This window comes from Castor canadensis, chromosome 5 (assembly GCF_047511655.1).
Source record: "Castor canadensis chromosome 5, mCasCan1.hap1v2, whole genome shotgun sequence".
NCBI classification, from domain to species: domain Eukaryota; kingdom Metazoa; phylum Chordata; class Mammalia; order Rodentia; family Castoridae; genus Castor; species Castor canadensis.
The window spans coordinates 128,035,893-128,062,118 of record NC_133390.1 but is presented as its reverse complement, the minus strand read 5'-3'; the positions used below and the strand labels follow the sequence as shown (position 1 = coordinate 128,062,118).

The 26,226-nt window shown below is 39.3% G+C and overlaps 1 protein-coding gene and 1 non-coding gene across 32 annotated transcripts in view; one reads left to right on the top strand and one right to left on the bottom strand.

Moving 5' to 3' along the window:
• Positions 1 to 11,091: 11,091 nt before the first annotated feature.
• LOC141423586 (U6 spliceosomal RNA) lies at positions 11,092 to 11,195 on the bottom strand. Its single transcript, XR_012448431.1, has one exon. It is a non-coding gene; the product is annotated as a U6 spliceosomal RNA (small nuclear RNA).
• Positions 11,196 to 24,014: 12,819 nt separating this feature from the next.
• The window catches only part of Clasp2 (cytoplasmic linker associated protein 2), a 206,657-nt gene continuing 204,445 nt past the window's right edge, over positions 24,015 to 26,226 (top strand). For 20 of the 31 annotated variants that reach the window (XM_074074108.1, XM_074074097.1, XM_074074125.1 and 17 more), the window contains exon 1: positions 24,017 to 24,445. In XM_074074108.1, the coding sequence (XP_073930209.1) occupies positions 24,251 to 24,445 (195 nt within the window). In that variant the 5' untranslated portion in view covers positions 24,017 to 24,250. Of the gene's footprint in view, positions 24,446 to 26,226 lie in introns of all 31 variants that reach the window. The other 11 variants (XM_074074091.1, XM_074074087.1, XM_074074085.1 and 8 more) reach the window with 3 other exon arrangements.

Here is a 26,226-nt window from a genome sequence, read left to right as displayed (position 1 = left end):
GGACAAATCCCAGGTGAGGGGCAGGTACAACTGCATCAGGGATATAAGGAGGAGCAACTGTCGGCCATTTTGTGCTTGCGTGTTTGCTTAGCAGGAGTGAGCACATGCTTGCACCCTCTTATCAAGAGAAATTGCCCTGTCAAGATTGTCTGTCTCTTGTGTGTCTGTTTTTGGCACTGGAGGGTTATCAATTCCAACACTCTCAATCTCCCAGAGACTCTCTGGGAAGCTAATTTAAAGATGATATGCTAATTAATCTGCAGAGGAAAGAGCAAGGCAGCACAACATTCAGATCATGATTTGGGTACTGCCCTGATTTACAGTGAGAGAAGATAATTACTTTGCTTCAGGACTAGAGGAAAGATGCCTTGAAGTCTCAGTAATTGGCCAAACCCCACCCATCTCAAGGTAAGGGGTTTACCTCATTTGGAAGAGTTCGCTTTGAGAAGACAGCATTGGTGCTTCTTGCTCACACTTTGTTAGGGAAGTGTTTTCCCCCAAATTCAACAGCCCAGGCACTTAAAATGAGGCAGGCTAGTAACAGGGAAAGAAATCTGCCATAGGACCCTACCCTCCTTAGCAAAAGGTCATCCCATGCTGAATTCCTCCTTTCCAACCTCAGGACATCCCCTCAGTTGTAAATTTCTTTTCAGTTGTAAATTTCTTTGCAGATGTGAGTTCTTGAAAAGGCAAGAGTCTCTTGGTTAGTTCAGATCAAAAATGGCTCATGTCCAGTAAAGGGGAATCTGACCTCAATTTGATCTCTCAGGTAAAGCACTCTACTTAAGATCTTATGAATATTGGTTGTATCTCATACATACTATTAAAGACTTGGTAATTTGCATAAAAGCATGCACAGAACACCCTATCTTACCTTGTCAATCAAACCTGTCAGTCACCCTAGCCTCTCTTGCAAAGACCACCAGATTTTTCCTACTATTTGCCCTTACAACTTATAAATTGTCCTTTGAACAAAGATATGGGCATGACATTTGGCCAGTTCTCTATTTGAGAGACACAAGTGATAGGTAGCAGCTAGACATAAGCTGTGGCCACAGAGGAAGAAAGGAAAAATCATTGAAATTCAACTTCCCAACTCCACTAATCTCCATTAAGATCAAGTAGTCAGAGCCTAGGGGTAATCACAGGATGCCTTAAAGTCAGTCACTAACTTAAAGCTTAATCCTCTCTCTACCCAAGAGAAATTCACATTTAAACTTCAGCTGGCCTGGCACTGGGAGTTTACACAGGTAAATTTAACAAAACAAAGACTCAGAACTAAAAGCTGGATAGAGCAAAGGTTAGAAATTTTTTTTTTTTTCATTTTTCTTTTTAGAAATTTCAAACAAAAACTTTCTATTAATTAGAACAGGGACTGGTAGTTTACACAGGTAATCTCTCTCAATTAACAAAACATTGACCCAAACCCAGGAAATCATCCCAGGGACCAAAAGGACCCAAAGCTAAAACTTCTTCAATAAATATTCCAACTTTAAACTGGACTTGTTATCACTCTAGAGGCAACCCACTTTCAGTCTGTTGAAAGTGTATTCCTTTCCTAATAAACTTTACTATTACTTTTACTGTAATCTTTGCATTGTACTTGAATTCTCCTGCCAGATAAAAGAAATGGGTTATTTATCAATGCTATTTTTCCCGTAACATAAGAACCCGAGATCTTTTCAACCAGGGTCTTCTTAGACTATCCTTCCATAACAAAGAGTCACTGCAGACATGGTTCTAGGGGGCTGGCTACCACTGGAGCTGGCAGCAGACACTGATGTGGTTCATGTGATTCTGGCTTTGCAGGCATGCAGAATGCAAGAGTTGTGGGGTCATGGAAACTTCCACTCAGATTTCAAAGAAGGTCTGACAAACCAGGCAATGTGTGACAAGGTCAGAATCCCTACAGGTAGTCCTGAGAGGGTTACGTGTGAAGCTGTGAAGGTGAAATCTAAGCTGCAATGGCTTCCCCAGGAAGTTGGAGATGCCAGGAATGTGGATGTCCATAGAGGAAAGTCACATGCAATGAGTCCAGCCAGCCTAGGAGAGAGGCCATGTGGGCTGCAGCTAGCCAAGGACACAGCAGCAGAGCTGCTAAGCCCTTTGGAGCTCACATTATGCTACCTGTACCCCAGATATTGGACATGGAGCTATAGGATTTAATGTTTTCCCTGCTGGGCTTTGATCTCGTTCCCCCTTGTTATTTTTCTATTGTTTTCTTTTGGAAATGGAATGTGTACCCACCATATTGGAAGTATGTAATTTTCTTTTTGATTTTCATGGGCTCACAGCTATGAATTTGCCTTGAGGTTTTTTTGCAGCAAAAAGTTTCAGCATTGAGAAATGCTGCATCTGTTGAGACTTTTGGGACTCTTAGTGGTGAACTGAATGTATTTTACATTATGAATTGGATACGAGCCATTTAGGAGCCAGGAGTAGAGTATTATGGTTTGAGTATAAAGTATCTCAAAAAAAGAAAAAAATAAAAAAACTCATTTGTTGAAGGCTTGAACCCCAGCTAGTGATTGTATTATGAGGGTGCCAACTTCTTCAATGTATTAATTATAGTTGAATGGAATAGTAGGGTCTCCTATTTCCTTTGGAGGCTAGGGATACAGCCAGAGTAGTTGAATACTCTTATGTTCATATCAAAGTCAATGCTCAGAATCTGTGAGAATATAAAGCTCTATCTCCATTTCTAGGTTTTCTCTATATAGTAACATTGAGAAGCTTGATAAGAGAGGTCATGTGGATCCATAAATCCTTGGTTCAATTTCATAGGTTGTATTTATGCCAGTGGGAGAAACAATAGGTATGGGGGTGACTAAGATACTAAGGCACTCACAGCTTCAGTGTATCACTTTTGCCTAAAATCCATGCTATACAATTTAATTCTTAAAAATCTTTTCTGAGCATTTCTCATGTGCCCACATCTCCAGCTTATCAGGATGTGCTTTGTTTTCTGCTTTGCTAAATAAAATTTCTATAGACATCTTACCTAAAAGAAAAAACAAACAAACAACAACTTTTCTTCATGCTCCCTTACATGTTGCATTTTTTTCAGACACAGCTTATTTGATTTTCATTCAATAATGTTCTGGAAAAGCTATAGGTGAAGCTGATGGATATGAACCAATCCAAGAATCTGTTGAAAATTCAGGTTTTTAATAGTGACAAAATCCTATTTGTAATGTGAAAATAAATAAATACATAAATAATGGGTAAAGAAGGCAGTCACATTGGTGCATACCTGCATTCTCAGCTACCCAGGAAACTGATGTGGGAGGATCACTTGAGCTCAGGGGTTTGAGGCCAGCCTGGGCAACAATAGTGAAACCCCTTTAAAAATATTTTTTAAGTGGGTAAAGAGGTTCAGAATAGACATTTCTCAGTAGAAGACATATAAATAGCTAATAAATATATGAAAAGATATCTCAACATCAATAGGGAAATGCAAATCAAAACTACAAGGAACGATTATCTGACATCTTAGGATGGCTATTATTGAAATGTGCAAATTAAGTCTTGATGAGAATGTGTAGAAAGGGGAATTCTTGGGAGCATATGCCTACATTCCCAGCTACTTAGGTGGCGGAGGTAAAAAGATCATGGTCTAAGGCCATTCTGGACCATTAATTTATTAATTTACATTAATGGTAATGTAAATTAGGGCAACCATTATGAAAACCAGTATGGCAGTTCCTCAAAACATTAAAAACAAGCTGGATGCCAGTGGCTCATGTCTGTGCTTCTAGCTACTCAAGAGGTAGAGATCAGGCCAGGCCAGGCCAGGCCAGGCAAATAGTTCATGAGACTCTATCTTGAAAATATTCAACACGAAAAAGGATTGGTGGAGTGGCTCAAGTGGTAGAGCACCTACCTAGCAAATGTGAGGCCCTGAGTTCAAGTCCCAGTACCACCAAAAAAACTAACTAAATAAACAAAAATAAATAAATAAATAAAAATGGAACTATATATGATCCAGCAATGCCACTTCTGGATGTATATCCAAAAGAATTAGCATCAACATCTTGAAGAGAACCTGCATTCTTGTACTCATTGCAGCATTGTATATTGGCTTCACAATAGTCAAGATATAGTGGCTATCTATATCAGAGCCCATTGGTTGATGACTTCAGAGTCCATTGATTGATGCCTGAATAAAAAAAAGTGACACATGCCACAATGTAATATTATATATATTGCTGTGAACCTAAATGTAGATTACATATAATATACATTTATATTATGTGTAAATATGATTATTTATTCAGCATGTAAAAAGAAGGAAATCCTGTCATTTGCAAGGTTCAGTAAGACAAGATGAATAAGTTTTGGAGATTAATTGTACAGTATGACTATACTTAATAATACCCTACTGTATAACTGAAATTCCCTAGGAAAGTAGATCCTAAATGTTCTTATCACACATACACACACCCCAATAAAACAAAAAAACCCAATTATGTAACCTGATAGATGAGTCAATTTGATTGTGGTCATTGTTTTACAATGTATACAAATATCAAACATTTGTGTATAAATATATATAATTTGTATTTGTCAATTATACTTCAATAAAGCCGGAGGAAAAAAGGTCCATTTAAAAGGGAGGAAGGGCCAGGTGTGGCTCACATTTGTAATCCTAGCTATTCGGGAGGCAGAGATCAGGAGTCAGCCTAGGCAAATAGTTTGCGAGACTCCATCTGGAAAACAGCCATCAGAAAAAGGCTGGCAGAGTGGCTCAAGGTGAAGGCACTGAGTTCAAGCCCCAGTACTGCCAAAATAAACAAACAAACAAACAAACAAATAAGGGAGGAGAGATAAAGGGCAGCAGATATTCTGAGTTTCTCCCCTGAAGCATCTTTCCTTGTTGAGGGGAGAAGTGCTCACAGCAATCTATTAAATGAAGGACAGCCTGCAAATATTGCTATGTCATTCATAATGCCAGTTTTCAAGGGCTTGCCCAAGTGGCACACCTCAGTGATATATTTACAATCTTCACTAGCTTTCACACAGCAAACATATTACAATTTTTAAAATGAAGGATATAATCTTTCAAGATCACATTGAGATGTTAAGTTTCTGAGAGTTCAACCCTTTCTTAGCAATGGGTAATTTTCTGTACCCATCACAGACATAAATGGATTGCTTAAGGTGGGGTGTATTTATAAACCACATGTAAACATTATACCTAAACAAAAAGAAATTCAGAGCAAAATATAACCAAAGAGCATAGTTTGTCTCCAAGTTGAAATACTTACCTTTTTAGTTTGGGTTATAAGTTCATCATTGACTTCACAGTGTGCTGGAAACAGTGTTAATAAGAAATTGCTTAGTAATCTCAGGACTCATAACATCTAGGAGTTTAATTATAATACCAAGGAGTAGTAGATGGTGGTACTCAAAACATACTGCCAGTCCCAGTGATCTGGAACAAATAACAAACTCATCCATATTAGCAGATATAACACTGGAAAGTAAGACCAAAAAAAAAAAAAAAAACCTACTAAATATAGAACCTGATCTTCAGCTCAAACTATATGTCATTGTAATATTCATTTAAAAAATAACAAAATGGGAAAGGGTGTAAAAAAATGAATCTTTTAATAAAGTTTGCTAAGTTAGTGGACACATATGTGAACACCCACCAGGTAACCTATATTTGCAGAAAGTTTGTGAAACTATGTTGAACTATGAGGCTTATAAATATTTCTGACTAGTCTCCAACATATTTGTGACCACAGAAATTTTATATTTTTTTAAAAGTTTTAGGTCAGGTGCAGTGGTTCACATCTGTAATCTAAGCTGCTTGGGAGGTGGAGATCTGGAGGATCAAGATTTGAGGCCAGCTTGAGCAAAAAGTCAGCAAGAAGCCATCTTAACTATTAAAGCTGGGTGTGGTGACACAAGATTATTGTCACAGCTATGAGCAGAGAAGAATAAATATAATTATGGTCAGGTGGGCCTGGGCAGAAATATGAGACCCTATTACAAAAATAATTAAAAGCAGAGAGGGCTGGGGGTATGGCTCAAGTGGCAGAGTACCTGCATAGCAAACAAAAGGCTCTGAGTTCAAACTCCAGTACCAGTAAAAAAAAAAAATTATCAAGGTTTTGATTTTTCATTAGCGGAAAACTTTTTAAACTTGAAATCATTTCAAATTTGCAGAAAAATACAAAAATAATACAAAGAATTCTCACATGCACTTCACCTAGTTTCCCTACTTGTCAATATTTTATCACAGTAATTGGTTATTTTTTGGTACTGGGGTGAAACTCAGGACCTCATGCCTCATGCTTGCTACATAGGCACTCTAGTACTTGAGCCACTCTACCAGCTCCACAATAATTTTTATTAGAAAATTATTACATGCTTATTGTAAGAAATTGTTAAATGAGTTTAGGACTTCAGTAAAAAAAGAAATTGTTAGAAAAGATAACCACTGTTGTTGTCCTTTCTTCTTTTTATTCGCGCTTTCTCCTTTTTTTTTTTTTGCAAAACTGGGGTTTGAACTCAAGGATTCACATTTGCTAGACAGGCACTCTACTACTTGAGCCACTCTATCTGCCTTTTTTTGTTGTTGTTGTTGGATATTTTCAAGATAGGGTCTCATGAACTAGTTGCCTGGGCTGGCTTCAAACCTTAATCCTCCTGATCTCTGCCCCCTGAGCAGCTAGGATTACAGGCATGAGCCTCCAGCTCTTGTATTCTTTTGTCTGTTAGAAAGGCTAAAGATTTTTCTTATTAACTGCTGTTTTGGCAATGGTATTTCTTTGCAATTAGGGCAAGGCAAGCAGGGTATATAGGGTACAAGGCTTGGGAGTCCTCATGTTCAGGGCTCTGGAGAAGAGCACTTACAGGATCTGAGGCTGAGGACTTGGTGCTATAGGCACGCCACCTGCCTCCTTCTATTTCCCACCCTGTTTCTTTCTATGGCTTCTCCCCACTTCTACCCTCCATTTCATGCCATAAAGACAGGAAAAAGAAAACAGAATACCTCTTCCTGCTGGTTTCAAAAGCTAGGGAAAGGCCTCAGGATATAGAAATATTGAGGAAGAAACTGAATGATGTAAGTGCCATCTCCTGTCTTATAACTAAAAATGAGATAAGAAAGGAAGTGCTCATGGTTTAAAGAGGAGACCCACATTTTGCCCACTTTGGATAGAACATGGGGTCCTATAAGTGTTCTCCCAAGCCCCGGATGTGAGGGCCTCCTGGGCTTTGGGCTCTATACTTCTCACTTGCCTCACACCAATTCTATACTAGGATACCAGTCATTATCAGAAACAGCAGTTAATAATAAAAACTTCAGCCAATCCAACAAAAGAATAAAAGGTCAATCATAGTTATCATAGAGGATTAGCAGTGATATCTATGTTCTTTATTTTATCCTATATTTACTTTATTTTATTCTATGCTCCAGTGTGGCATAGGAACAGCAAAGACAGTGGGACCTAAAGGCATTTTGATTATAGGAATGAGGGTAATTCAGTAGCCATCTGCCCTAGGTATGTGATGTCCAGATGATGGCTAGGATCAGAGGTCCTGCTAAATTCCCTGGAATTTAGATACAACTTGAGAGAAAAGAAGTGAGTAGATGAACACACAATTTGACCAAGATTCAATTTCCATCACCCCAGTAGAACGGAAGTTTACAAGAGTAATTATATAAAAAATGCTAAAATGTAATGTTTTTTGCATACCTGAATCCTAATATTTGTACCCATTTTTCAAAAACAAAATGACCCATTGGATTGAATCCTATCATATGCCCGTGGGCTATGAGAGTGGAGGATAAGGATGAAGTTATATGGCAGGGATTCCATCTTTCAAGAGAAAGGAGATCCCTAAAGAACCCATTTATCACTATGGTTTCCTTTATTTTCTCAATACCACATGCTCAACTACCTGCAGTTTCTTCCCAAGTTCACATGCCTCCCACTTCCAATTTTTTGTTTGGAAATCTTGTCTGCCATCTAATACCCAACATATAAGACCCACTTCCTAATCATGGAGTTGTGAGCACTCCTTCCCCATATCTTTGAGATTCTATTACATGTACCCAGACGATATTCAACATTTTTGCATGAATAAGGAACATGTAGCTTCATATTGTGCTAGGATTTACCATGTCTTATCTAACTAATTATTTTGTACTTTTGACGAGGTTATTGACTACACCAAACACATAATCATAAGGGTATTTTGATAGACCCAACACATATAAAATGTGTTCAATGTATATATATGAAAGAATGAATTCCCAGGTTGTCTATCCAACAAAATGAAATATCTTATATTGGGTTCTCACAGAAGCAGACTCTGAGTCAAAGTTTCAAGTGAAAGTGATTTATTAAGGAATGCTCCCAGGGTAGGCTAGTTAGACTGTGGGGAAAGGAACAGGTGCACAACTGCACCGGGCAAAGACTTCTTAACAGTCTTTGAAGGCTTCTTTCTGAGCAAGATGCTCTGTTTGATCCTTGATATTTAGTCTGTTTTTTTTTTTCTTTATGCTTGCTAATCTCTGTCCTGTTGCTTTGCATTGTATTATACACAACAATAAAAACTTTATTCTTAAAATGACAGAGAATTAAAAGATATCTAAAAAAAAAAAAAAAGGAATAAAAGTCCTAGATGAAGGCTTAGGGCTGCTTTGGGAAGTAGGGGCCTGGGTAGGTTTCTCTGCTCTCCAAAAGGAAATGGAAATAATTTGTTTTTTCTGTTTCAAGAGGGCGAGCACCAAGGAGAGAGGAGTGAGCATAGGAATGAGGGGTGCAGCCAAAAGACTACTGCAAACAAGAGTGTGATGTTTACTGTTAGATGCTTATGTGGCTTGACCTCCCTAACCTTTCCTCATGGCTTGCCACCTACTCAAAACCTCAGGTAAATAGGAGCCGTTTTTGGTATGAAAACTAAGGAATGGACTGCAGACAGGGTAGAGATCAAACTGCTGAATGGAGAACAAAAATTTAGTGGAGGTAGCCCAAGGACCAAGAGACCATAGCTCCACAGGGAAAACACAGCGGAGTTGGCCAAGGCCCTGAGTTTCCTTCTCCCCAAAGCATGGAATATGAATACTTGAGCTAACCTTGACTACATCCATCTGATAACTGATTATACCAAAGAAGCTAAAAGTATGTCATATCTTTATGAGGTGCTTTTACAAAATAGCATACAATCAAAATATCGAAGAAGTTAGTCATGTAAAAACATAAAACAAACTGGGTGTGGTGGCTTGTGTGTAATCGCAGAAATCAGGAGGGAGAGACAGGAGGATCTTGAGTTCAAGGACTTGGGTTACATGACAAGATCCTGTCTCAAAAACACAAAACAAAAACACAAACAAAAAAATCCGAATGAACAAAACCAAGGAAGAGACAACGAACCAGAAGCTATACATTAAATTCCTAAAGTATTCTCCTCTCTTTATTATTATTCCAATAGCAATTTATGATGGCAGAAGCCAAGTTACTGACCATATCTGAGTCTTCTCTGTAAACCTTAATAATGAAACAAGGAGTCTGAAATGAGTTCATCTAAACTGCTCTGTGTCACAGCTGTCTGAGTAGCCATTCACCCACTCACGTTACATTGACCCAAATCTAAGTTGCTCTGTGCACTTAGTAAAATTGCTGGCTAGTTTCCTCTTCCAATGTGCATTCAATTTCTTCTACTCTTTCCTTTTTATTTTTTTAAAGACTTTGGTATTAAAGAAAAATGGGCTACTAAGACCTGAAAACTTTTAGAATGGTGCAGAGCAATTCCTAAGGCCAGTGGGACACACTGTATTCTAAGGAAGTAAGAAGGCTTTGAGTTCTTCAAAAAACATCAGTTATTTCTCTGTAATTAGGGATGAAAAGCAGATGAGTGATGGAGAGCCCATAGAAGCTAGGCCATAGTTTGATAACCTGCCTTTTGGCCACAGGTCTTTCTTTGTTTGGGTTTTTTTTTTTGGTGGTACTAGGGCTTGAACTCAGGGCTTCACTATTGCTAGGCAGGTGCTCTACCACTTAAGCCACTCCCCAGGTAGCAACAGATTTTTGAGTAAAGAGGTAATATCAGCTTTTTTTTTTCAGTACTGGGGTTTGAACTCAGGGCCTCACACAAGCTAAGTAAGAGTTCTACCACTTGAGCCATGCCTCCAGCTAGGATCAGATCTTGAATGGAAAATTTTACTGGTTGCAAAATGCAGAATAGGTGAAAGGTGTCTTAGTTGTGCTGCTATAAAAAAATACCACAGGCTTAAACAATAGGTTTTTCTCAGTTATGGAGGTTGGGAGGTTCAAGATTAGAGTACCAGCATGGTCAAGTTATGATGAAGGTCTTTTTCTGTAAACAGCAACTTTCTTACTGTGACCTCTCACAAAGAGTGAAGGGGGTAGGAGAACACTCTCTGGTCTCTTCTCTCTCTGGCAGTACTGGGGTTTGAACTCAGGGCCTCCCACATGCTAGACAAGCACTATTCTACTTGAGCTACTCTACCAGTCCAATTTTGTGTTGGGTATTTTTGAGATAGGGTCTTGCCAACTATTTGCTCAGGCTGGCTTCAAACTGTAATCCTCCTGATCTCTGCCTCCTGAGTAGCTTGGATTACAGGCATGAAAAACTGGCACCTGGCGCGCTTTCTCTCTCTTTTAAGTTAAGTGGAAATTTTATCTACCTATCTATCTATCTATCATCTATCTATCTAGTTGATAACTAGCTAGCTGGTTTTGTGGTATTGGGGTTTGAACTCAGGGCCTCCAGCTTGCTAGACAGGCACTTTAACATGTAATCCACTCCCCCAGCCCCATGGTCTCTTCTTATAAAAGCCATCAAACAAAAATTCTTAAGACCAAAAATTCTCTGAAATAATGGGGTTTACTGAGCCACTACAAATGTTAGCCTGAAAATGACCAAATCCTGGGACAATTTCCACAACTATCAGCATTCAGACTAGATTGCAGCTGGAAAAATGTTTGCTGGACCTAAGAGCCAAGAGCTTTTTTTTTTTTTTTTTTTTACTGTTTTTTCTTTTTATTATTGTGGGGGTACATTGTGGAATTTACAAAAGTTCTTACAATATATCAAATATATCATACTTAAAAAAATCTGGAATGCTTCACAAATTTGCATGTCATCCTTGCTCAGGGGCCATGCTGATCTCTGTATCATTCCAATTTTAGTGCATGTGTTGAAGAAGCAAGCACCCAAGAGCATTTTTAATAACAAAAAATTGGGGAAGTAAAACAATATATTGTTTACACTGAACCAATACTGGCTATAGATAAGAGGGGTGGAGTAAGACAAAGTGAGGAAAGTTTTGGGACAGGAGGTCAATCAAGTACTTGATGCTGCTGGATTAGTTGGAGTTAATAGCCCAGAAAGTTCATGTCTAAGATGGACACAGGGGCACTTGGTGGTCCACTGTCTAGGATTTGAGTCAAGGCTTCAACATATATTCAGGACTGTACAACCGTCCATCTTTTGTTGTTTACAGCCCATAGCAGTTAACTGATTACTCTCCCTTATCCCTCCCCACCTCCATCCTTTTGCCTTTGTAACGACATTTAGGACATCTCAGAATTTTTCTTTTATAAGGGCACTAATCCTGTCAAGAGGTCCTCACCATCATAACTTCATGCAAACATAAGCACCTTCTAAACACCTCATATCCTAATTCCATCACATAGGGGTTAAAGGCTTTAACATGAACTTTGAGAAAGGCCTGAGAGCTGATGGTGTAAGTTCCAAGTACAAAGGCCTAACAAAAAGCAGAGCCAATGATGTAAACTCCAGTCCAAATTTGAAGGCAAGAGAAGACCTCAGGCAGAGAGCAAATTCCCTTTTGCTTAGCCTTTTGCTCTCTTCAGGCTCTCTGTGGATTCAATGAGGCCCTCCCACTTTGAAGAGGGCAATCTGCCCTAATAAATCTACTTATTCAATATCTGGGCAGTCTGTGACCCAGTCAATTTATACATAAAAATAAATATTACAGGTTTCCCATTTTCATTGTAAGACTTTGCTTAGTTTGTACAGAAGTACACAAGTATGACCTGACAGCTCATATCAGGCCATTTCTTTTTGCTGCTTGTGTCACAGTAACTCTAGAATTTAGACACTTAAGTGTATGGACATACTTTTAAACTACTTTAAGGGCCATATAGGATAATCAGTAAGTAGAGATGCCCAAATACTAACAAGAGGTAGGTCAGAACAACATTATTAGGTTACTGTTGCTAAAGTTTTTAAAAAATGTATCTTCATGTTGATAAGCGGTAGCAATCACGCTTCTTATGGTTGCAAGCAACAGAACCTCAAATCAGCTTAAACAAAGAAGGAAATATATAGCTTAGTAAATTGGAAGTCCAGGTTCATAGCTAGTTTCATTTGTGACTGTTTCCAGGGGTCAAATGATCAGGGCTTTGGCTCTCTCGTTTATAGAACAAGATTTTCCCACAACGTAACAATCACGGTGGTCATGGTCAGTTGTATAAACTGTAGAGATCTCATTTTTCTTATTACTTTTAGGATAAAAGTGCTACTATAAACTAGTTTTACTCAGACCCATCTCTCAGTCAAACACCTGCGACCAGGCAGACAGGAAGCAATGATTAATAAGAACTTGATCTCATATTCCACCTATGGTCAAGGAAGAGAGGAGCAATTTGCTTGTTAGCTTCTCACCTCTTTATATCTCACACTCCTAAAGTAACCAACTCATCCTTTTTTCCTGGTCTGAGGGTTTCCCCTTACATAGAACTGTGACAGTCAAAGGCAAACCAGGACAGTTGACCCTGTTACCCCACCATTCAGAAGAGGAGGCCCAAAGATGTTGGGCAGACAAAATCTATAGCTACTATAGTACCCCACAGAATCAAATTGCTTTTAGTTTATTGGCAGAGTGAATGACTTTCTGATCATTGCAGCTCCCTTATTATCTTAAGTTACTTGTCAAGAGACTTTTTTCCATGACTGATGACTTATAGCTTAATGTCAGTCTTTTAAATGTCATCCAACATAAATGAACCAAGAATCTCAAAAACCTCATAGTTGCACCATGAAATCTCCTCTCAGAAACTGTTTTTACTCTAGCAGTCTTGACATGGACAGTGACAATATTACTTTTACTTTATAACTGTCATTTGACAGTTGAGCTTTTCAAATGCAAATTATGACAACCTTGGGACCCATTTTTTAGCTTTTTTGGGGCTGTTCTAGGGTCCTCTAGTTTGCTAGACAGGTGCTCTACCAGTAGAACCACTGTCTCAAAACTTGTGAGCCATTTTTATCTACAAAGTAGACATATAAAGAATTCATACATTTAATCTAGTCTACTTTTTGAGGAATAAATTTTCTAAATTTTCTTTAATTCATAAATAAAATTAACAATTCTATATTGAGTTAGAAAATTTTGACCATCAGTGACTCTTGGCTAAATCAGTACACATACGTATGGTAAAGAAAACTTTCAAAATCGTTATGTTCATTACAAATTTGACTGAAAAGAACAATCACATTTTATTTAGATTGAAATGAACTGAACAAAATTTATTATCTTCACCAAAAATAGCGACAATCTTCTCTGTATTATTTCTAGATGAATTACAAAATTATATATGGGTAGGTTTTGCTTATAAATCAAGACAAGGCAGTAGTATACTCATGGAAAAAGACAGAAGAGAATAGAGAGTGAGTTGCCTGCATGGATGGCCTCTGATTCAGTCTTGACTATGAAGCAGGCCAACCTACTGATTTTTTAAAGAAACATTTACATCTCTACAATTCTTCTAACAAAGTATAAAAACAAATTCTTTACAACAAAGTATTCTTGGGGCAGGAGGCTTGATAGGGTTATTACTTCTGCAATTCTGTCTGTCATACATTTGCCTTCATCTCTCTATACTCTTTCCCATACATTTGTTTCCAGAAAGTGCTGTGTACTAAAATCCTTTGCTATCTGTTTTGAAATGTTTATACCAGTTATTTTTACCAATATATATCTTCATAGACTTCACCACTGCAAATATAATAAATAATTGCCTCATCAATAATAACATGCATTCATCCAAATATAAGAAAAATGACTTTAAAAAATATGATCTAAATAGATATAGAAAAAGCAGTTGAAAAAATCTGACATCTTTTCATGATAAAAACTCTGAAGAAACTAGAAATAGAATGAATGTACCTCAAAATAGTAAAGGCTATATATGACAAGCCTATAGCCAACATCATACTAAATGGAGAAAAACTGAAAACATTTTCCCTAAAGTCAGGAATGAGACAAGGGTGTCGCTCTCTCTACTCTTACTCAACGTAGTCCTAGATTCCTAGCCAGTGCAATAAGACAGGAAGAAGCAATAAAAGGAATACAAATAAGAAAGGAAGGACTCAAACTATCCCTATTTGCAGATAACATGATCTTATAACCTAAAAGATACAAAGAACTCCACCAAAAAACTCCTGGACATCATAAACACCTTCAGCAAAGTAGCAGGATACAAAATCAATACACAAAAATCAGTAGCCTTTCTATATACTAACAATGAAGAGACTGGGAAAGAATATAATGAAACAATTTCATGTCCATAAAAAATACCTAGGAATAAACTTAACAAAGGACGTGAAAGACCTCTACAATGAACACTATAAACCACTAAAGAAAGAAATTAAAGAAGAAATTGAAGAAGATGGAACGATTTCCCATGATCATGGATTGGCAGAATCAATATTGTGAAAATGGGTATATTACCAAAAGCAATCTATATGTTTAGTGAAATCCACATCAAAATTCCAATGATGTTCATCATAGAGATTGAAAAAAATCAACCTTAGAACTCATTTGGAAGCACAAAAGACCTCAAATAGCCAAGACAATTCTGAGCAAAAAGAGCAAAGTTGGAGGTATGACAATACCTGACTTCAAACTATACATAGCTCTGTACTCCTGCCTAGGAGGATTGGTAACACTGGGAGAGGGGAGAATGTAGGGAAAGGGTTTAGGAGAGTCAATATGGTACAAATACTGTGTACACATGTATGTAAATGGACAAAACGAGACCTGTCTAAACTACTAAACTAATCTGGGGAGTGTGGGGGGGTGCCCCAAACAATTTATACACAAGTGAGTAAATGTAAAAATGATAAATAAAAAGAAAAAAAAACAGAACCATCAACTTACCACTTAAAAAAAATAAACTTCTCCAGGAATGGGGGGAGGGAGATAAAGGAGAATGATGGAGGGGCGTGAATTCCTCTATGATATATTGTGAGAACTTTTGTAAATGTCACAATGTACCCCCAGCATAACAGCAACAAAAACACATTCAAATGTGTTTATTAACTGTGTCATTTTTGTAAGACCACATTTTTCAGATTGGCAGCCTATTTTTTGACCTAACAGATTTGGAAATATTTACCATTTTAAGTGTCAGCAACCATCCAACCTCCCTTCCTTCCTTCTTGCTCCCTTTTTTCCTCCCTCCCTTCCTCACTTCCTTCTTCTCTCCCTCCTACTTCCATTTCTTTTATTTCTCTTCAATTTCCTAAGGCAACTAAAACCAATCTGAAAGCTTTATGCAATTTTTAATGGATCTGTACATTCTATTGTAATACTATACTCAGGTTATATAACTGAAATAACGTGATCACAATTTTCTTAAAAGCTTCAAAAATTGGGTTAAATGTCACTTGTAATATAATGGTTTAAGCTCTGGGTATGGCTCAAGTATCATAGAACCTGCCCAGCAAATTCATGGTCCTGAGTTCAAATGTAAGTACCAGAAAAAAACAAACAAACAAGCAAACAGTTATTTGGAAAGCTAATATAATAGTTTTAAACAATTATTAGTCACTCTTCTTAAAAAACAGATTCTAACCTTTAGGCTCACTTACAGCTACGTAATAGTAGAAATTTGTATTATAAGTAAATATATTCTGTACATTTTAGGTGGACTTCAGCTTATTAGTACCTCCTTGGTACTTCCTGAATTTCTCACTTTGGAGTAAGTCAACTGCCCTATCATGAAGATAACATAACAGCCTGAGGAGACCCATAAGGTGAGGAACAAGGAACTGACAACAAGGTGAAGGAGCCACACTAAAAGCAGATCCTCCTGCTCTAGTCAAACTTCAGGTGACTGCAGCTCTGGCTGACATCTTGATCATAACCTCATGAGAGAACTAGTCACAACCACCCAGGTAAGCTCCTCAAGTTCCTGACCCACCCAAATCTGTCAAATGATGAATAGGTACTGTAGTTCAAACCAGTGAAACTGAGGTAATCCATTACTCAGCAACAGATGACTAATACAGAGTCACACAGAAACCAAAGCTGCAACATGAACTTTCCACTGTTTTTTCTTATCAGAAAATTCTGCTAAATGAAATGGGAACATGCCATTTAAAACAAAACATTCAGTCACAGGCAACTAGGACAGGATGAGAATGTAAGTTCCTACTGGATTTGAATTATCCTTTATAAGGGTTTAGCTAAAATGCTTCAAAATGGTAGGAGACCCAAGTTATTTCCCAATTGAAGGGTTACTTAAATAAGTCCTGCTGCACCCCAGGACATAGTGAGAAGTTAGGAGAATTGAAATCATTTGTTAGTACAGATCTGATAGTTAAGATGATAGAAACTTCACAAACCCAGTGCATTTTGAACTTGATCCCCATTTTAACTCCAACTTGCCCCTCTTTTTGTGATGTTGGGGATCAAACACAGAACCTTGCATGTGCTAGGCATTTCCCACTGAGTGACACCTCCAGTCAAACTTTTCTTTTTCTTTCCTTCCTTCCTTCCTTCCTTTTTTTCCTTCCTTCCTTCCTTTTTTTTCCTTCCTTCCTTCCTTTTTTCCCTCCCTCCCTTCTTCCTTTCTTTTTGAGATGTTACTATGTAGCTCTAGGCTGACCTGGAACTCACAATCCTCCTGAGTGCTGGAATTACAGATGTAGAGCACCTGCTTTGCAAGTGTGAAGCCCTGAATTCAAGTCCCAGTTTCACCAAAAAGAAAAAATAAAATAAAAATAAAATGTGGCTATTAGAAAAATTTACATATATGTATATATATGTATATATACATGTTCACAAATGTTTCTATTGAGTGGCACTACAGCACCCCATAACTGTTTTATCCCATTTTTCCTTTTAGTACCTGTTCTCAATCTTTTATTTCCTTATACCCAGTAAATAAAAAAAACCCATTAGGTATAAGTTGTATATAGTAAATATACCACATTCTTACCTTAAATACACAACCTGAATTTTTGTGTCTGACTTCCTGTGCCCAAAATGTTTGTTAGGTTCATCCTACTGAATCCCTTGGTTTTTATTATTTTGTAGAATTCCACTGTATGATTGTAACATAGTTACCAATTTTCAGTTTGTGGACATTTGTATTCCTTCCATTTGGGCTGGAATCACAAATAGCTGCTATGAACCTTCATGTACAAATTCCTTTTAACCTTTGAGGAGAGACTGTGATATGTCTTTGTAAGCCACTCCCATTTGTTCCCAACCCCACATACTACGTAACACAGTGGCTTTCTTGGACAATTATGGACATTTGTTGAAGTATGGCTTTAAACTAGCAGCATGCTCATTTGTTTTCTAACCTTTGTATGGAAAATAAACTCCAGTGTCAGAACAAAGTCTACTCAATGTTTCCACTATTATCACAAATAATGAACACAGAGGTCAGGAAGTCAGTCTCCTGTATTTAAGTAATCTATTTCAGTCTTGTTGCCAGTTAAAAATAGACACATACTCCCAGATACATTTTAATGACTGATCATGAAAGAATGCAGATCTTTCCTAGGCCATTTTCTTTCCCAAAATTCCTACCAAATTCCTTCATCTCCTTAAACAGCAATTCTGCAAAAGGAAGGTCCTAAGTGGAAATATAATATAAACATTCAAAAATATAATATGTGTATACAAGGAGTGTTATTATTGCAGTATTCAAAATTGTTTTCCAATTTTCTTCCCTTTAAGATTATCTGTTAGGAAGATATTGTAGAAGCCAGATATCCTGGGTTTGCATCATGGATCTGAAATCATGAATGAGGCTGAGGACTTAATCCTTGAGCCTCAGTTTCTCATTTTTAAATGGGGGATATTATCTCTTCTATATCAAGTCTCTGATGGGATTAAAGACCTAACACATGACTGTATGAACCTTTCTCAGCCCAGTTCTATCAGAATAAGCAACTATATGTGTTTTCTTTTCTCTTTGTCTCTCTGATAACTTGGCTTCTAAACTATATGACCAAGCACCCCAGGGTGCTACAGTAAGATCATCAAGTATACCCCAGGGTATTTTAAATTTTAAGGATAAACATGGAGTGGCTCCAAAAAGATCACAGTTTCAATGCTGGATTGTGGTGCATTCCTTTTATTAATGTCCTGTCCTTGCAAGACTGTGTTTTCTATGATTGCTTTGTTACAAACGTAAGTACTGCCCAAGAATCAATGTGCAAAAGGATGAAAATGATGGTATGTGTCTCATTTCAAGGTTTGAGAAGTTGAACATTGACCACCAGCCAACACAGACATTCTACTCATGAGTGTGTTTAAGAATGAAATACAAACACAACAAGGGGATTGGACTATGAGCACATGATAAAAGCGAGAGCACACAAGGGAGGGGTGAGGATAGGTAAGACACCTAAAAAACTAGCTAGCATTTGTTGCCCTTAATGCAGAGAAACTAAAGCAGATACCTTAAAGCAACTGAGACCAATAGGAAAAGGGGACCAGGAACTAGAGAAAAGGATAGATTAAAAAGAATTAACCTAGAAGGTAACACCCATGCACAGGAAATCAATGTGAGTCAATGCCCTGTATAGCTATCCTTATCTCAACCAGCAAAACCCCTTGTTCCTTCCTATTATTGCTTATACTCTCTCTACAACAAAATTAGAGATAAGGGCAAAATAGTTTCTGCTGGGTATTGAGGGGGGGAGCGGGAGGGGGTGGAGTGGGTGGTAAGGGAGGGGGTGGGGGCAGGGGGGAGAAATAAACCAAGCCTTGTATGCACATATGAATAATAAAAGAAAAATGAAAAAAAAAAAAAAAGAATGAAATAAAGACCAGTGGCTCACACCTGAAATCCTAGTTACTTGGGAGGCACAAATCAGGAGGATCAGGGTTCGAAACCAACCCTGGGCAAATAGTTTTTGAGACCCTATCTCAAAAATACCCAAAACAAAAAAGGGCTGGTAGAGTACCTGCCTAGTAAGTGTGAATACCTGAGTTCAAACCCTAGTACAACACACACACACACACACACACACACACACACACACACAAAGAGCTGGTGGAGTGACTCAAGTGGTAGAGTGCCTGCCTAGCAAGTGTGAGACCCTGAGTTCAATCCCTAGTACCACCAAAACAAACAAACAAAAAACTAAAACAAAACCTCCCAAACAATAAAAGAGCAAGCAACTGGGGAGGCTGAGGTAGGGAGATGGTGAGTTGGAGGTCTGTCTGGGCTACAAATCAAGACCCTGTCTCAAAAAAAAAAAAAAAGAAAAAGAAAAAAGAATGAAATAAAAAAAATTCATTTTGTCCAGGAGTGCTATGAAAAACTGAGATACTAAGTGCTGTGAAACATGAAAGTTGGGAACTTTCTGCTCTAAACAGTGTTAAACTTAGGACTGACAATAATGATACAAAGATGTGGGTTTTTTAAGATTGTACATAATGATAATAACTAATGTTGAACTCAATAATCTTATCAATAAACAATTCTATAGGAAATCCCTCTTTTTGTTAGTTAATTCCTAATTAACCTCAAAATTAAATTTGAATGTAATCACCTCCAGGAACTTTCCCTAGTTTATAACTCTCCTACATCCATACTTTGTGACATTATACAAGGAATCTGTTGTCTAGGCTTCCAGGAGTCTAGATATTTCTGGAAATGATTTTCTTATCTCTATGTGAGTGTGTTGTGGGCAGGGCCAAATGGAAATGAACTTTGTATGTATAGCACTTGGACAGTATCTAACACATTACAGGTGCTCTGAAGATATTTGTTAGTGAAGTAACAAGTAACAAATATTATTTCACTAACAAATATTAGTCTTATAATTACTGTGACCAATACCTGAGAAAACAACTTAAAGGGAAGAACTACTGAATTTGGCTCATGATTTCAGAGGTTTCAGTAGTGGTTAGCTGGCTCCATAGGCCTGAGGAGAGGCTGAAGATCATATTATGGTGGTAGGAGTATGTGGAAGAGGAGATTATTCACCTCTTAACAGGGAGCAAAGAGAGAGATTGACCAGGGACAAGACACACCCCCCAGGGACACACTCCTAGGGACCTGCTTCCTCCAGCTAGGCCTACCTCCTAAAGTTTCCAGATTAGCACCATCAGCTGGGGACCAAGTGTTCAGCACGAGTCTGTGGAGGACATTTCATTTTCAAACCATAACAGAGAAGATATTATATAATAGTACCCAGCAGTTACTAAGAATTTATGTATGTAATAGTACCCAACAGTTACTAAGAATCTTTTAGTTGCTTTTAGATTTACTCAAATGCAGTCATATTATCTTATAACCTGAAGATGATTTAGTTGTTGTGTGACTTGAAAGATCACCTAGTGTGATCCCCAAGAACGTAGATTCACAAAGGTGAATGGAGACAACTGAAGGTAAACAGCAGCAGTCATTTTTGGTCAGGACAGGTAGAAGTGAACCTAGAATCCAGTACTCCTGAATTTTGTTATTTTTTTTTCTCTATCACTTACTATACCTGGTCACCAGCAGTTAGAGTGTGTATTTCTTGGGGCAGCTTCCTTTTTTTTATATTCTTCTATATCCTTTTAAGAACAGAATCTTTAGATACCCAAAGAATAGTTACCATAGCATACTGGTCAGGGTTCTTCAGAGAAACAGGAGAGAATCTACAGATAGTTATAAGAGATTTACTATTGGAACTAGCTCATGTAGTGAAAGAAGCCAAAGTGCCTCACAATCTGCTGTTTGCAAGATGGAGAACTAAAGACGCTGGTGGTGTGATTCAGTCCTAATGTGAAAGCTCAGGAATTGGGCTAAGTCTCAGGCTGAGTTCAAAAGTTCAAGAACCAGAAGCATCAATGTCTGGGGGCAAAAGATGGTGATCTGATCTCAAGCAAAGAACAATTTTACCTTCCTACCATTTTGTTCAATTCTGACCCTGAATGGATTGGATGATGTCCACTTATGGAGGAGGGCCATCTGTTTTACTCAGCTCACTAAATCAAACGATAATCTCTTCCAGAAACATTTTCACAGTTATAACTACAAACAGTGTTTTGCTAGCTAGCTGGGCATCCCTTAGCCCAGTCATGTTCATACATAAAATTAACCCTAACAGTTCATGTGACTGAGGTGCAATTGCAGGGGAATTACCACCCAGTTCAGATGAAAGAAACTTTGCAACACAATATAATTCTAAACACAGAAATGCAGAAAAAGGCTTCAGAACAAACAGAAAACAGTTGGGTTTCTTTGAATTTGGAGAGCTCATCATTAGTTATGAATATTTCAAATGTAAATATTCACTGAATTCATTCATTCATTCAACTTATGTTGGCTCAGTACCCATTATTTGCCAGGAATTATCCTAGGGAAAACACAAATGCTCCAGGACCTTTCTGTGAATATGAGGAACCAGATACTACATAACTGTTTAAATGTGGTTGGGAATAACTGGCAAAAAGTACAATGTGTATTTGGATTGTAGACCACTCCACCTCCGGTAGAATGGATACAATGAGTAACTGTTATTGGGTGTATGCGTTTTCCAGATGTTCCTCAGTTCTTGGGATGCTGCCTCAGGTGTGGCAGAAGAACCATGAACATGGGGCACATTCAGGAAGTGGCAGCCCTCTCCTCCCCAAAGCCCCAGCACCAGGCTCCTTCCTAGCGTGGACTCCTGTCAGCTTTGGCTCTCACATAAATCCAGAGTAGTTCCTCCGTACATGGAAGGTGTCTCTGTTTTATGTGTATCATGTTTCCATGGCAAACAGATTTCAAGAATTCTCAAAGGACATTGTCACCAACAGCAGAGAGTAGAACCTCTGGCTGCTTCTTATTTGAAAGCATTAAAAATGAAGACCACATTGACAATTGAGGTTGTAATATGACGGAATTACTGTCTTTTAAAGGCAAGAACCACTACTCACCTAAATTACATGTACTATTGTTTCATTCACTTGTGTAATTGGATTAAAATACTTAGCTACCGGAAAGAGGTGGGGGGTGGGTGGAGAGGAGGTGGCCCAAACAATGTATACACGTGAGTAAATGTAAAAATGATAAAAAAAAAATGGAAACAAAAACTAGCATGAAATTGCCAAAAACAAAACAAAACAGTCTATGAAGAGCAGGATAGTAGAGTACACCTCAAATAGCAAAAGTAGAATACCTCTGGCGTGAGGCAGGCAGTTTGGGCAAGGATTGATTGCATGGAAGTTGTTGAGGCCTGAGGTTTTATTTAATAGGGTGGGGTTACTAGGTGGCACAAAACTGAAGTCCTTCACTTGTTGTCTCTCCCTCCCCAAATGGTTGGATGGCTGCTTTGGTGTGGGAAGGCATAAGCCTGCAGATTTGATCCTTTTTGTCCTTCCTGGTAATAGAATGTCACATAGTAGTCATTTTGCTCTCAAGTCACATGCCAGACCTTGATTTGGGACCACTATCTTGACCACTGGCTCAGGGTGTGGACCATTCTGGTGTTAGAATGAAATTTTGTAACCCAGGGCATTCTTCATTCCTGCTCATGTCCTCCTACTTGCCTATGCTAACATAACCTGAATCATACCAAACACTGGACTTACCAAGCACTGGAATTATCAAACACTGGTAGTAGGAATTAATATGGTCGAGCCACTTTGGTAGACATTTTGACATCTAAAGTTAATACACATTTTTATATGATGTAGTAATTCCAGCCCTTGGTATTCACACAAGAGAAAAGATTTATCCATATAACAACTGTACATTAATCGTTATAGCAGCTTTACTTATGCTTACCAAAAACTGGAAAAACCCAAATGCCTACCACTGGGAGTATGTGTGTGTATCAAAGTACAATGGAATACTATTCAGCAATAAAAACGAAGTGACGTTTAAGACAACCACAGCATTGAGTGAAATCTCAAAACATTTTGCTATGAGAAAGTCAGGCTCAAAGGGTAAATAAAGACTGAGGACGGCTGGGGATATAGCTGAGATTAAAAATAAAGAAAAACGGACCATAGACTGTGTGGTTACTTAAGTTAAGAACATGGAGAACTATGCTATTTTGTTAGAAATCACAATGGAGCCGGCACTGGTGGCTCCCGCCTGTAATTCTAGCTACTTGGGAGGTTGAGATCTGGAGGTTCGCACGCAGTTCGAAGCCAGCCTGCGCAAAAAAGTTCTCTAGACTCCAACTCCAAACTAATCAGAGCAAAGTGAACTGGGGAGATGTGGCTCAAGAGGGAGGACAGCCCTGGGTTCACCGCCCCCCCAACCCCACCAAAAAAAAAAAAAAGCAAGAAATCACATTGGTGGTTACTGACTGGGAAGTTGTCTGGGAACTTCCCGGGGTGATGGAAAAGTGCTAATGTCTTAAGATGGTGACTTCGCGAATAAATAAATATGCTAAAACCCCGAAATGTACACTTAAAATTTCCATAAAAATTAAACAGAAAGAATTACCCAGCGATTGTGCGGGCGGCTGGAAGTGGAGGTTGTTGATGAGGAAGAACATTAAAACGTACTCTGAAAAACGTACTAGAAAAAATGGCAGGGAGAGTGAAGAGTTCAAACACCAGAACCTCTGTCCGTTACTGACGTGAGCGGAGGGAAACGTGGACACGCCCGGGATTTTACAGAGAGGGCAGGGTGCCTGTTCCCGCTGAGCCCCGGGACCCGGTTCTCCTCGCCCCAGGAGCTCCGCGGTCGCTGGTGTGTTCGCCGCCGCCTCCAGGCTCGAACCGGATGGGCGGGCGCTCGGCGGCGTCGCGCTGACGTCACGCGCGCGCTGACGTCGCCGGCGGCCGCGGCCTGTGAAGCGGGCTGGAGCTGGGGGGCGCCGAGTTTGACTAGGTTGGGGGCTGCTCGGCGCCATCCCCGCAGCTTGCCGCACCCCGAGAGAGGCACCTCCGGCGGACGAGCACGTCCCTCCCGCCCCTGTGGGGACCCGTAGTGGCGGCTGGGCGGCGCTTGGAGAAAGTTGGCTCCTCTCGGGCTGGCAGGCGGGCGGGCAGCGGGAGGGCGCAGCCATGGAGCCCCGCAGCGCGGAGTACTTCAGCGCCCAGGTGTTGCAGAAGGATGTAGGCAGCCGGTTGCAGGCCGGTCAGGAGCTCCTGCTCTACCTTGGCGCCCCGGGCGCCATCCCAGACCTGGAGGAGGACCCCGGCCGCCTGGACAAGACTGTGGACGCGCTCATCGGCTGGGTGGGCTCGAGCAACTACCGGGTAAGCGGCGCGGCGGGGCGGGGCGGGACGGCGGTCCTCCTCCTCCTCCTCGGCCGCCGGCCCTTTAAACCCGGCCGGACAGCGTCCGGAGTGCCCGGTGCCGCGCCGCCCAGCCAAGCGGGAGCCCGGGGCCCCACGGCGCGCCCGCTGCGAGCCGGTGTTTTCGCGCGAGCCAGTACTCACTTGCCACCACCACTAAGTTTTCCCACTTGTGAGACAGTGACACGCAGCGATTCAGCGACATGTTGCGGAGACACCAGCCCCTAGGACACAGTGATAACTTTTACGTACTTACAGTAAAGGGCTCCAAGACTGTGTAACATTTGTACTTAGATATGTAAAACGTAGGAGGGGATATGAAATTTTTAAGTTGAAAAGAAATGTCAGCCAGTCTCCTCTTAATGATTTTTATACGAGTCTCCCCTGTTTCTTTCTTTCTTTCTTTCTTTTTTTCTTTCCTCAGTTTTTTGCTTGGAAGTTTGTGACTGGTCTCTAGGTCGTCTTTAACGCTCGATTGCGTTTACTGTTAAATATAATGAAAGATGGTGATCCCGTGACATTATTTGCTTTTCCTTTACTGACAAAAAAACAGTTGAACATTCTTTGTCATTTTGTTTCATCGCTGTTGGGGACTGACTTGGATTTGAAACCGTGTGCTACCAGGTTTAGTTAATGCTGGGGGACAAAAACAAAAACAAAAAAAGGTTGAGGTACAAGAAGGATTGAGTGTTGAGTATCTAAAGTCATTAGGCAGGTTGTAATGGAGCCACGTAGAGAGACTAGGTAAATATTCTGCAATTAGCCTTTTCTATGGTTGTTAGCAGTTATTTTTCCTTCTAGTCTTCTGGTGGCAGTGTTGCTTTAAAATGCTGGCCGGACCCTTCCTTGGATGAAGTGATTTTTCTTAGTGATGTATCCTTACATCCTGCGAACAGGCTGTACTCGAACTTTTATCTACATAGAAGAGAAAGTCAAACTCTAGAATTATGATGTATAATTATGGTGAAACTCATGAGTTTGGAAAGGTTAGGCTTTTACAAAGATAAACATTTGAGAATTCACCATTTTGATGCTCAAGATAAACATTTGAGAATTCACCATCTTAATGCTCCACTACATATTCTCTCTTCATTCTTACTTTTTTTAAGTTTAGGAAAAATTTAATGTTTACTAACATCATTTACTATTTAGGAACTATTATTTTCTTTGGAAGAAACAAGCTCAATTTACTTACTCTATGAAAGGCATATACACACTCAAGATAGTTGATTTTATGTTGCAGCATAGGCTGTTGTATATAAAGTCAGCTCTTTGGTAATGCTTGTTCACCTTCCCAAGTGAAGGTTGATAATGGCACCTTCTTCATACTGACTCTAGTGTATTGGCTTTGGGCCATTTCACTCCTCAAATGCATCAACAGCTAGTGCCAGTTGAGCAGTCCATCTCTTGAAACATACCTGGTTTCTGTGATACCACAATATCGCAAAATTTGCATCACACTTCAGAGCTCTGTCTCCACTCAGTGCTGTTTTTCTGTTGTGTGGTTCTTAATAGTTAGAATCGTTCAGGGGTCTGCCCAAGGTTTGCATCTTTTTATTACACATTTTTTTCCATGCTCTTCGCTAGATAACTGTAGCCCTAGACAGTTTCAGCAATCAGAATAGAACTGCTACAGGCTTACACTAAGTATTTCCTGGTATCTCTGCCCACATAGTCTAATTGGTTCCTGTTATGATGGATAAATTACTTGTGTTCCTTATGCCAATCCTTTCACCAGTGTT